The sequence below is a fragment of the Apium graveolens genome, chromosome 11 (assembly GCF_009905375.1).
Source record: "Apium graveolens cultivar Ventura chromosome 11, ASM990537v1, whole genome shotgun sequence".
In the NCBI taxonomy this organism is placed as follows: domain Eukaryota; kingdom Viridiplantae; phylum Streptophyta; class Magnoliopsida; order Apiales; family Apiaceae; genus Apium; species Apium graveolens.
In genome coordinates this window covers 196,046,473-196,059,251 of record NC_133657.1, presented here as the reverse complement: position 1 = coordinate 196,059,251, position 12,779 = coordinate 196,046,473, and the positions used below count along the sequence as shown (strand labels likewise).

Here is a 12,779-nt window from a genome sequence, read left to right as displayed (position 1 = left end):
GTAAAAATGTAAACAAATGGGAGGGACAGAGAGAGTAGTAATTACTGTAGTAACTTTCGAACTACTAAATAATTAGTATTAATTATTATGCATAAATCAACTATAAAAAAAATATATAAAGCACTTAAATATCAAATATGAACTAATAATATGTGATATTATTTTTGTAAAATTTATGAAAGGTTAATGAAATTTAAATAAAATTATATTATTATTTAATTAATTAAATTATTTCCGATTAATGCTCTGATTAACCATCAGATCAATTAATGGTAAAAAAAAAGATCAATTAACCGAAAAATGCCTGTCACAAAGTAAAAGGAGTTTAATTAATTCAGAATTTAACCAAGACCTCGGAAAGTTATAATTTTTCCTCACCATCGAAAACTAACAAAGCAGTAAAGTAAAGTGAAGAAGAAGAAGTGAAGAGAGAAAGAGAGGATAATAGCCTGGGGAAAAAGTAGGCAAGAGCTCTATAAGTTGAAGTTGCTGTAAGCAATACTCTCTTAATGCATCTTCACTTCATTTCTGCGATTTCTTCGTTCTCTTTCTTATTATTATTATTATTATCACAAGTACCATATTCCATACTATTTGGATATTCATTTCCAAATTCTTGAATTTTTAGTCTCAATTCATGGCTTCTACTGTATTAGTTTCTACTATATTAGTTTCGAATTTCTTGATATTCTTGAGTAATAGTTTCGATAATTTACAGTTTAGACAGTAATAAGGCTTTCTCATATGTATGGCAGTGATTTATTTGATTCTTAACATAATAATTAATAACATAGAGAGAATTTTCTATCTAAGAATTCTCGGCACTGTTTAGGATGTACTTGTAAGTTATAATAAGCCCCTTAAATTATAATTTTGTTCTATAAAGAATTGTGAATTATAACTATAATCAACTCTTGACAAACTGTGTGTAGTCTTTTTCAAATCATATAATACCAACCTAACACCTTTTGCTAACTGGCTCTAACTAGTATTAATATAATGTAATGTAATATAAATCTCAATTAGTGGATCAATTACAATGAATTAACTGCTTTTTCCACACTTAACCTTTTGACCTGAATGCCTGGCCTGCAAATTGCAATCTAGCTATCATTTTGCCACTCTCTTCTGGTTATCATACATCCAACTCTCTTCTGGTTATTCATTTTCCAATATGTTTCGTAGATTCTTACTTTGGATTTCCCAGTTATGGGGTATGTTATTTGAATTCTTAAAGCCTTCTACGCGTAATACTCAAACTCCATCAACTTCTGCTTCTCCAACTAGTTCTCAATCTCAGTTACCTCTTCCTACCAGTTCAAGTCCTACTCGATGGGACGTTTTCTTGAGCTTCCGCGGTACAGACACTCGATATAATTTTACTAGTCATCTGTATGATAAACTAGATAGTAATCGTTTTGGAACATTTATGGATGATCCTGAGCTACGCACTGGAGAAAATATCTCTGAGGCGTTGATTCGAGCTATTTATGAATCCAAGACTTACATTGTTGTCTTCTCCGAAAATTATGCTTCTTCGAAATGGTGCCTTGACGAGCTTGTTGAGATTTACAAATGTCACAAATCAGCTCAAAGATTAGTTATTCCTGTGTTCTATAAAATTGATGCATCTGTTATAAGACACCAAATTGGGAGTTTTAAAGATGCTTTTGAAAAGCATCAAGCTCGTTATGAAATGGAGATGGTGAACGAGTGGCGCCTTACTCTTAAAGAAGTGGCCGACTTGTCAGGAGAACCTATATCGGCTTCGAAAGACAGGTTATTCAAATATTTTTCTTTATTCATAACGTATTCATGATATAGAATTTCAGTCCTCAATTTATTTCATTAACCTATCATGCTATGTTTTATGATAAGAAGAATTACGTTATAGGTCTGAAGCTAATGTTGTCAATAAAATTGTTGATGTGCTTCTACTTCAAATAAATCCCAAGACTTTACATGTCTGTTGGGTTGGATTCTCGTGTTAAAGACTTATCAACATTGTTGAGCAGTGACACAAAAGGTGTCATTAAGTTTGGTATATTTGGCATGGGCGGTGTGGGCAAAACTACTCTTGCCAAAGCTCTTTTTAATCAACTCTTGCAAGGAGGAAGCTTTAAAGGCAGCTGCTTCCTGGCAAATGTTAGGGAGGCTTCCGGTACTTTTAATGGCTTGGAATCTTTACAACAAAAACTTATTAATGATGTTCTTAATAGCACAACAAAAGTCGAGGTTCACAGTGTTGAGCAAGGAATTAATTTAATAAGAGAGAGAATTAGTTCAGCCAAAGTTCTGCTTCTTATTGATGATATATACGATCTTGAACAATATGAGTCTTTAGCAGGACCATTTGCTACTGGGAGTGTAGTTATTATAACTACAAGGGATGAAGAGATGTTGGATAAAGTTAGCGTAGAACCAGAATATCGATACAAGTTAAAGGAGTTGGATGGTGCTCAATCACGGGAACTGTTTACCAAATATGCATTTGAAAAGGCAGAACCAACCGAAAATCTTTTGGCCTTGTCCGAAGACATTTTAGGTCTTGCTGGTGGGCTTCCTTTGGCTCTCAAGATATTTGGATCATATTTATCGACTAAAAAGGAGGGAGGATGGAAATCTTACATCGAGACTTTGCAGCAATATCCCAATAGCACTATTGAGCAAAAACTTTTAATTAGCTTGGATGCTTTAGAATTGTATGATCGTATGCTTAAAAAAATATTCATTGACATTGCTTGTTTTTTTGTCGGCTGGAATATAGAAGAGGCAGTTGAGGTATTGGGAACTTATTATTCTCATATAGATGATAAAATGGACATTCTAAAGAAAAGATGTCTACTAACGGTGGATGAAGAAGAGCTGGAGATGCATGATCTGCTTCGGGACATGGGAAGGAATGTTGCGCGTAACAAGGCTTATGATGAGCCTGGAAAATATACTAGGTTGTGGTTACCAGAAGATATAAAGGATGTTTTAAAGAATCACAAGGTAAATTTATTAAATATGTTAGGTAATGGTCGAAGATTCACATAATTGTTATATATGACTTTTATGAGTGTACGTGTATGTTTATAGATTCACATAATTGGTAATGTCTGTGTGTTTGGGCCAGGGAACAGAATCAATTGAAGGTATAATCCCTCACAAACTTTACAGCAAGGATGCACCTAATGGATTATCATTCACTACAAAAACCTTCAAAAAAATGAGTAAATTAAGATTTCTTCACCTTGAAGAGGTCAACATAACTGGAAGCTTTGAACGTATATTTGAAGATCTGAGGGTGCTCGTTTGGCACCGTTGTCCTTTAGAGTGTTTACCTTTTGATTTTTGCCCAGAAAAAATTGTTATACTTAAGTTGCCGCAGAGCAATATGAAAAGAATGTGGCACCTAAACACTGTAGGTACTTCTAGTCTTTTCCTTGCATAAATTTGATAAATTGTGTAAAAAAATCTGATTGATTTTCCCATTTGGACTCATTGTTATAGGTGTCACAAGTTTTTGAGAAGTTAAAGACTTTAAACATGTCACATTCCCAACATTTAACTACAACTCCAGATTTCACAATATTACCTTGTCTTGAGACTTTACATCTGGAGTATTGTGAAAGCTTGGAGGAGGTTCACATGTCAATTGGAAGTTTGGCGAGGCTTAATTTCCTAAATCTGAATGGTTGTAAAAGGCTAAGAAGTCTTGACACCATCTGCAACTTGAGAGCATTGAAAGTTCTAAAAATTAATAATTGCGGTGGTCTGAAGTCTTTGCCTATACAACTGGGCAACATTGAATCGCTAACAAAGCTCAGTGCTCAGAGCCTAAGTGTTTCCAAGTTACCTGATTCGATCGGATATCTTTCTAAGCTTTTGGAGTTGGATCTAAGGTATAATGATAACCTTACAACTCTTCCATCTGGTTTTAGTCAGTTGTCAAACCTAACGAAGCTTGATATTAGTTGTTGTAATGATCTTCTTTTCGTACGGAAACTTCCTCCTAATCTGAAAAGGATAGATGCAAATCATTGTTACTCTCTGAAAAGATTGCCAAATCTATCCAGTTTGAAACACTTAGAAGATTTAAACCTTGGAAATGGTAGTGGTTTGACATGTGCTCCAGGCCTGGAGGATCTCATTTCTATTAGAAAGCTTGATTTGAGAGGTTGCACGGGTCTGGTAAACAAGCATCTCATTAAACAATTTTTTAAGGTTGGCTCATCTCTTAACTCTTCAACTTTACTTGTCAAGTGAAAAAAATATAGAAGTTTTTTCAAAAAATACTTATATTAATTTTTTTCTCTTTTTTTTGCAAAAACGCGTTTTCCTTAAAATTTTATTTGCAAATATACTATTTTGCAACTATATGCAACTAGATACAACAAAAAAGAATGTGATTTTGCAATGGAATACAACTAGATGCAACCAAAAACAGAAAATGAAAATTGTGAAATGTATTAAATGTTTTTTTGGATTACAGGTGTATTCGAAATTTGGGCATCAAATCAATATTTTCGTATCAGAATATCTAAATCAGACAAGTCGCCTATGGTGGTCTGATTGTATAGATGAATCACCAAATGGTGAATACTCAGAGTCACAAGCTCTAAAAAGGCGTCCTCGATGGTCTGATTGGATTCTTGAATCACCGTATTGGACAAGTGAGCACTCAGAGTCAACAGATTGGTCGAATGAATACTCAAGAGTCAAAAGTGCATGCAGAGTTGTTGCCAAATGAGTCACACAATTTCATGGGCATCATTCTTTGTTTTAGCGATCCAAATCTTTCATGTGTTGGATTTGGTTGTTCTTTAAAGAATACTAGAACTGGTTTTATATGGAGTTCTCGCTTTGATGTTCCTCGATCAGAAGGATATGATTGGTTGATGATGGTGATAGTGCCCAAATCAACGTTCTCGGTCACAGACAACGATAATGCAATTGAATTAACAGCTGATAAAGGTGTAAACACTGTTGGGGTTCATCTACTTTACGAAACCTAGAGTATAAGGATTAAAGATGTGATCATTGATGTGTGCTACACGATTTTTTACCTAGATAGTGCTTGTTTTTTATCAGATGGGAGAAACTGAAAGATGTTCAAATACTTGAAAGTTGTTACACGTTCATTGTAATCTTGGAAACCTATTGACAGACAGGAAGTGAAATGGAAACCTCCTGAAAATAGCTGCTTAAAGATTAATGTTGATGCAGCCGCAAGGATGGAAAATTCTGGTTCTGGACATGGTGTTGTGATTAGAGACTATAGAGGGAAAGTGATGGCAGCTAAGACATCATTTTCTTATCTGTCTTTTAGCCCTTTTGCTGCTGAAATTTTAGCCATCAAAGGGGACTTAAGTTTGCTCTCCTGGTTGGCTTCAGAGATTTTGGCTAGAATCTGATTGCACTAATGCCTTGATGCTATATCAACAAAAGAGGATATATGCAGTGAATTGGATGGCATTGTCATGGATATTCAGGAGTTGTGCAGGAATGTTGGTTGTCTAGGTTTTTATTATAGTGGCAAATGTAGTAACACACTCTTGCTAAACTTTCTTTTAAGTTTTAGAGAATGTAGGTGCTGGTTCTGGGATATTCCATGTCATGCATTGTATGTTGCTGGACATGCCTGCTTTTTTGTAATTTATTTTTGTTGAATGTTTCTGTCAAAAGAAAAATCTAGAACATAAATTGTGAAGAGTTGCTCTGGCTGGAGACTCTAAAGAGACGTGTAGAGTCTCTTGAGAAAATATATGTTCAAATGTAACTTTTTTTTAATAATTAAAGTTATATATAGTTGTATTTAAGACTTCATCATTATTATATATATAATAGAGGAATTTGATGTGGTAATTTATTCAGATAAAATAAATGTTATATTCTTGAGATGTAAAATAACATTTTAACACTCATTCTATTTATTTTTGTATTAAAATCCTCATTATTGTAATATATTAAATTCTCTATCCGTTAATAGCTAATTTTTATTAAACCATAATTAATAAATAGTTATTTTATTTTAGTAATATATCGTATTAAAATAAAAAAAAATGTAAATAATAAATTAATAATATTCAAATAATTACAATTTAACATTATTTCGCTGCATCAAATTTTTAATAATATCTTCGATGTTAATTGGTAAGAGTGGTTGACAAAATAAATTATACATTATCAACTAAATTTAGAGTACGTAAGATTTAACTATATTTTATCAATATTTACTCATAAATCGAATTATATCGAATTATATGTATACGAACTTCTTATGTGACCAAATACGAGTATACTATTATAATTACTAAATTTTGATATAAATATTTACTCATAATTTGATTTAATTTATTATTAACCAAATACTAATATACGATTATAATTACTAAATTTTAATGTTGCATTCAGACTAACTTTTTTTGTTGTTTCAGTCACAACTATTGGTAGCAAAACCAAAGTAGCATATAGTATCTTTGCAAAAAATAAATTTTATTTTTATAAAATATTTATAGTGACATATTTTTTTAAAAAAAATTATTCCACATTTAAAAAACTTCTTTATTTAAACTTGGCACCAGTATAAAACATGGAAAAAAAATTGTGAGAGAGGATGCACCAGTACCTTGGAGTGAAACTAACAGAGGAAAGGAATGGATCAAGGAGTGGAACAAAGTTGATTTTGTTCCTACTTCAAATATTCTTGCTAAGCACCTGGATAAAGATGATGAGATGCTGGTGAATGATGACTTCAAAGCACAGCTCAGAGTTACTGCATTGAGTACCAGGAACCTTCAAGGCCAACACTCAATAACTCAAACCAAGGTGAACAAAATTCAAGAAACACTGATTCAGAAAGACATAAACTTTATACTGGATAAGAACAGATTTTTCAAGCCTGCCTTTAACAAAGTTGAGGCTATTGAGAAAGCTCAGGAGAAACAGCAAGCTCAGATTGCTGAAGTACTAAAGAATCAAGCTTCTCAACAAATTCAACTAAAAGAATTCCAATCTTCAGTGGAACTACTTCTCTCTCTCCTACTACCTGATGATGCCAAAAAGGGGGAGAAGGTGGTTAAGTCCAAATGCTCTACTGATTTAGCACTGAAGAAAAAGGATGATGGAAATGATGACCAGGGAAACTCTGAAAAGGGTAGAGGTCATGGTCAAGGCAAAGGCTCTTCATCTGGCAAAGCAGGAACTTCTACACAGAGATCAAGCTCTGATGCTGATAGAAGAATAAGTTCTGATAAGCAAGTTCTGACTAAGCCTGATGTTCTTATACAGGGTGAAAGTCAAGAATCACAGAAGTTTATACAGACACTGAAGCTCAAGGGGAAGGAAACAACAGTCTACTATCAAGACCCCAAGATACAGAAGCTGGATGAAGAAATTTCAAAAAGACTATTTCTCAAAGATAATCCAGGAATGGACTTTGAAAGTATGAAGGAAGAAGAATCCAGACTTAAAGCAGAAAATGTCAAATCCAAGTCTAAAGCTTCTATTAGTGCAAAGAAACCTCCAAAGCCTAAGGGCATTGTGATTAAAGAGAAGACAAACTTTGAGGCAACCAAATTTGAATCCAAAGTCAAATCACAAGTAGAGGTAGATCCAAGGTTCAAGGGCAAAGCTAAAGTTGATGATTCCGTAAAAATCTATCTGCCAATCATGGATCTGGAAGTAAAATCTGATGAAGATACTAGTCTGATTTTGAAGAAGAAGAAGAATATTCAAACAACCTCTGACAAAGCTCATGTTGTTCAAGATCAAGACATTTTATATTCTGATATGACAATGAAGCAAGCAACCTCTGACAGAGCTCAAGTTGGCTTGATATCAGAAGATAAAGGAAAGAAAACCTCTGACATTGCTCATGTTAAACCTTCAAAAATTCTACTACCTGGGTTTACTAAAGCTCAACAGTCTGCTCAACCAATGAAGACTTTAACAAATGTTTTTAAGGGTAGATTGCTTCAAGGGAAGAAAGCTAGAGATAAAAAAGGACAGGGTAATGCTGATGAGAGAAGAGTAAACAACTCTACCTTAGATCCTACATCTCTTTCTGAACCAGGAGTAGGGTCAACTCCAGAAAGACTAAATCAATTGGAGTCTGTACAAATGGTCTACCACTCTGTGTTAAAAGAAGATATCATGCTATACTTCATGACAGATGTGAGGGTATTCCAGATAAGAAAGGATGCTATTCGTTTGAAGTACTTTGTAGAATTGCAACATGTGATATTTCTACTTCAAGTAAAGAACAGATCAACAGATGGTGCTGTCAGTTACTTAAAATCTAATATTCAAAGGCAGAAGAAACTTTACTCTGTAAAATCTGACAGACCATACTATCCTAAGTACAGAGCTCACAATGGTGAATTAGTTGAGATGAAGCATAATACTGCCAAGATCACTACATTTTTGGGTATTAAGGGACTGGAATTTAATCTGGAGTCTGACAAAGCTTATCTGATCAGACTGGATCAGGAAATAAGGAAAGAAAAGATTAATGATCTCAGGGCTGCTATCTTTCAGACAGGAGAAGATACAGCTGAACTTAAAGATGAAAAAAGGAGGATGCAAAATGAACTTGAATATGCTGAGAGGAGTTTGTTAAAGAACTATCTCAGAACAACTCCTGACATTCGAGAGATCACACACTGAAGCCAAGTCAAGGACTACAACTGTTAAATTCTGAAGGATATACAGGCTAAAGCTGATATCAGACTTTAAGGATGGTAAAAGCTACAAGGACTGTGAATTGTAGTTATCTAGTCAAACTCTTATATGAATTTGTACTTAATGTTTTTGACATCATCAAATATCTATTGAACTTGTATATTATGCTAATTTACAAGTTGGGGGAGATTGTTAGATATATTTGTGATGTCATGTCTAATAGTGATTTGTGTTTAGTTTTCAGATCTTGACTAACAGGACGAATCAGGACTTAACTGGAAATCAGTACTTATAGTGAAGTCAGAACTTAAGATATCAGAACTAAAGTTATCAGAACTTAAGATATCAGATGATATTTATCAGAAGATAATATCAGGACTTAAGAAGACATTCAGATAAGGAAGGCGGCTGATTGAAAGGAAAGAAGATCAAGACTAAAACAAGAAGAGATATGCATGGAGAAGAATTCTATGAAGAATAGAAGACTTGGAGGAAAAGATAAGTAATTGATATATTTTAGGATGCAGACTTATATTCGATATCAATTAGAAGATTAACTTGTAACTGTGTGTCTATATAAATACAGCATAGGGTTTACACTATATGTGTTATCTTAATCGAGAATATTATTCATTGTAACCCTAGCAGCTCTCGTGATATTTGTTCATCACTGAGAGAGAACAGTTCCATTGTAATACTGTTTTATTAGTAAGATTATTCTGTGTTTCATACTTGTGTTCTTAATTCGATTTGATTGTAGTATACACTGTATTCAACCCCCTTTCTATAGTGTGCGTGACCTAACACTATCATATAATGAAGTAAAAAGAATCACAGGAACTCTTATTTAGCCATTCAACTGGTAAAAAAATCCAATACATTTAACACACAGACTAAGTAAAACAACTAGTATCCGGTAATCTGGGTCAGGAATGACAGTTGGGGCACAGTTGCTTTCCTTACCTTCCTTCCAAACTGCAAAAGAATTAAAAATCCACATAATTCAACAGAAAATGGCATCCTCAAAAGTTCTCTGAGTCGACTATCCTGTGTACTAGCAGCTAATGTAAAACTTGTAAATTTAAGTAACATAACTATTTCCTTTATCCTCTTTAGACAAAGAAATTACACAATAATTTTATATGCAATATTAGCAACTACCGTTCCGGATTCAAATCAATTGAACTACCCTTTCTGATTAATTGCTAGAAGTTAACCCGCTGTCCTAGCAATCATTAAAATATCTATATCTACATAAAAAACTCGCGAGCATGAAAACAAATACAAGCAAATCTGCCCATTTATATAAATTATCCAAAAAGATATCGCCGCAAGGTCCACAACACAATCTGACATCACTCTAATATCAATTAAATTATACACACAAAAACAAACCACAACAGTCCCTATATCCATCTAAATCAACGAAATCACAAAATGAACAAAAACACGATAACATAGTAAAGAAGATATATATGTATACATTTACTGATACCATATCCGATTAACTGCTGCTATATTTAAACTACCAATCTAGTAATCATTTTAGCATTTACATGTACATAAAAACACATAACATATATACAAATGAAGCTGATTTATCCAATTTTATCGAAATCAATACCACTAAAATCTGATGACAATCGCTCTACTTTCAACTAAATTATACATACACAGAAAAAACCACAACAAAATCTAATTTCATAATAATAGACTAAATGACAATAAAAACACGCTACAGGCATATACATTTTAGGCGAACAAGCAGAAGAAGGGAAAAAGATATACTGATTCAAGAAACGAAACAGAAGCTTTACGAAACAGCAATAAGTAATTTTTTTTCCATGATTTCAAAGCTTTAATTGGTAAATCTTCATCTTGAAGATGTCACTCGACATACTAAAAAACTTTGACCAGATAATATTCAATCTGTCATGATAACAATGTGACACTTTAAACGAGATAATCTATATAAAAGGACCAACTCAATAAGTGATTCACCTCACAAACCTTACAAAGGTAACTGTTCTAATTTGCATTTCACATATGTTATGTCCACAGAGGGAGAAATTAAAAACTGAAAGCATAAACAAGGAAATCAAAAAATCAGCGAACTGATCAAACCTTTTAGCTTCCTCCTGGCCGTTCTACTGTTCAGGATTTGGCTGATTTGCCTATAAAACCAATCAGTTACATTCACAATGTAAATACTAAAATTAGAACTACAAACACAAGATGATTTATTTACTAAATACGTTAACTAACTAATATAGTTGTGAAGAATATTCACATACATAGCCTTCAATTTGAGCTATTAGCTCCTGCATTCTCCTTTTCCTGATTGCTTCTAATTCCGGGTCAGCCTAAATTCAGCAGCAAATAAAAATAATTGAATGCAAATAGAACCCCCTAGCACCATTTTAACCAGATATAGAATTCAATTTGATACAAATAAGGATCAAATATTATAATCCCAGAACACGGTAAGAATTAAAAAAAAAGTCTGAAAGTGAAGAATCATAAAATCAAATGAAACTTTCCATTCAGCACAGTAGCTCCAAAACAAAAAATCTCAAGCATTACTGAAGTCCTCTAATTACTAACACACTAGGAAAATATAACCTAAACTACTATCAGTACAATAAATCGATAACCATGACAACTGAAGCTCATTATATGAACTCAATAAATTTAGAACAATTTCACTACAAATTCTAGAAGCAAAATAATTAATCGAGGATAAATTAGAAAATTGCAAATAAATACAATCATAATCTCATTCACTTAAAGAACAAAATCCTCATTATTATCCCATTCCATAATTACTCAACAATTTCATAATGAAATCGCAACATAAATTTACACTAGTAAAGCACTTAACTATTGTATTAAAAATTATACATACTAAAACTATAATCACATGAATAACAAAAAAAAGAGAAATAAAAGAGGGAGATAACTCACTGGTCATAAAACATGGATCCACTTAATAGAGGAATAAACATATTAGAGATAAGATTATCCAACAAACTTAACAACACGACTAAATGATTCCACCCCGAAGCTAATTCGCCCCCTAATTAGTCCTGGAATAAAGAGAGAAAAGCAAATTAGTACATGAACAAATAGAGTTTAACAAAAAAAGAACAAAAAATCAAAAACCCCCAATTCAAACATAAAACCCTAGTTTTGTTTGAGGCTCAAATTAGTTCAAGTAGTCTCCATTGCCATGGATCTGTAAAAGCGTAGCTTTTAACTAAATTAAATCGACTTTAATTGAAAGATATGTGAGAGAGAGTGAGAACTGGCGAGAGTTAAGAGAGAGGTGACTAGAGAAGAATAAGAGAAGGTAGGTAGGTTTTGAGAGAGAGTGTTTTGATTTGATGAAATTTTAACCCGCCCTGTCAAAAGAAGATAGCTCGCTTGTCAAGTTTAGCCCGCCTGAACCAATATCCAAAAATTGAAATTTTACCTTATTTTTATATTTTTAATAATATTTTAATTATAAATAGTATTCAACTTTTGTATTAATAAAAAATCAATTTTTTAGTACAGTTTATAAATTTAAACAATAAATTTCATTTTATCAAAATTAACTAATTTTAAAATCAAATATAATGATTATTTATTATACTTTTATTTTAAAAATTGCTTATAATAAATTTTAAATTTGCAATTACTTAAAAATTAAAAATAAATATATAATATTCAATTATTTGATGGAAGTTATATTTTTATATTATAACTTAATTATATTATAAAAATTGATTAATTTTGAAGTCAAGCAATTATATATATTAAATTATTTGTAAAATGATAATATTTTGTCCATTAATACCCTATTGTAACACAAGTTTTTGATGTTACAGTATGTAACACTTTGAAACTATGGTAACATATTCCAACGCCTATGCTAACATGAGAAGTCCTATGTTGCATTAGGTTACTGTGAGCATATCTAATGTAATATAATTTTGTAACATTCTTGATCAAACCATTGCAATAGGTCATTTATGGTGTAGTGTCTACTGATACACCTATGCAAGCAAGAGCAACGCTTAGTGAAGAAGATGATGGTTATCCAAAGGTTGATGCACAATACTATAGAAGTA

General features: G+C 32.6%; 1 protein-coding gene and 1 long non-coding RNA gene across 3 annotated transcripts; one reads left to right on the top strand and one right to left on the bottom strand.

Annotated features, from left to right (window-relative positions):
• The first annotated feature begins 372 nt into the window (after positions 1–372).
• Positions 373–5,819, top strand: LOC141697439 (TMV resistance protein N-like). Of its 2 annotated transcripts, XM_074501825.1 has the most exons (5): positions 373–1,779; positions 1,895–2,994; positions 3,119–3,406; positions 3,496–4,209; positions 4,478–5,819. In XM_074501825.1, the coding sequence occupies exons 2-5, from the start codon at positions 1,963–1,965 to the stop codon at positions 4,733–4,735; spliced, it is 2,292 nt and encodes a 763-aa protein (XP_074357926.1). In that variant the 5' UTR covers positions 373–1,779; positions 1,895–1,962; the 3' UTR covers positions 4,736–5,819. The 2 variants fall into 2 exon arrangements, with proteins under 2 accessions (XP_074357926.1, XP_074357925.1); XM_074501824.1 differs by having other exon boundaries at positions 373–2,994.
• Positions 5,820–9,509: 3,690 nt separating this feature from the next.
• LOC141697440 (uncharacterized) lies at positions 9,510–12,063 on the bottom strand. Its single transcript, XR_012564714.1, has 4 exons — positions 11,632–12,063; positions 10,962–11,030; positions 10,792–10,841; positions 9,510–9,642 (listed from the first exon to the last, which is right to left on the bottom strand). It is a non-coding gene; the product is annotated as an uncharacterized LOC141697440 (long non-coding RNA).
• Between the last annotated feature and the right edge of the window lie 716 nt (positions 12,064–12,779).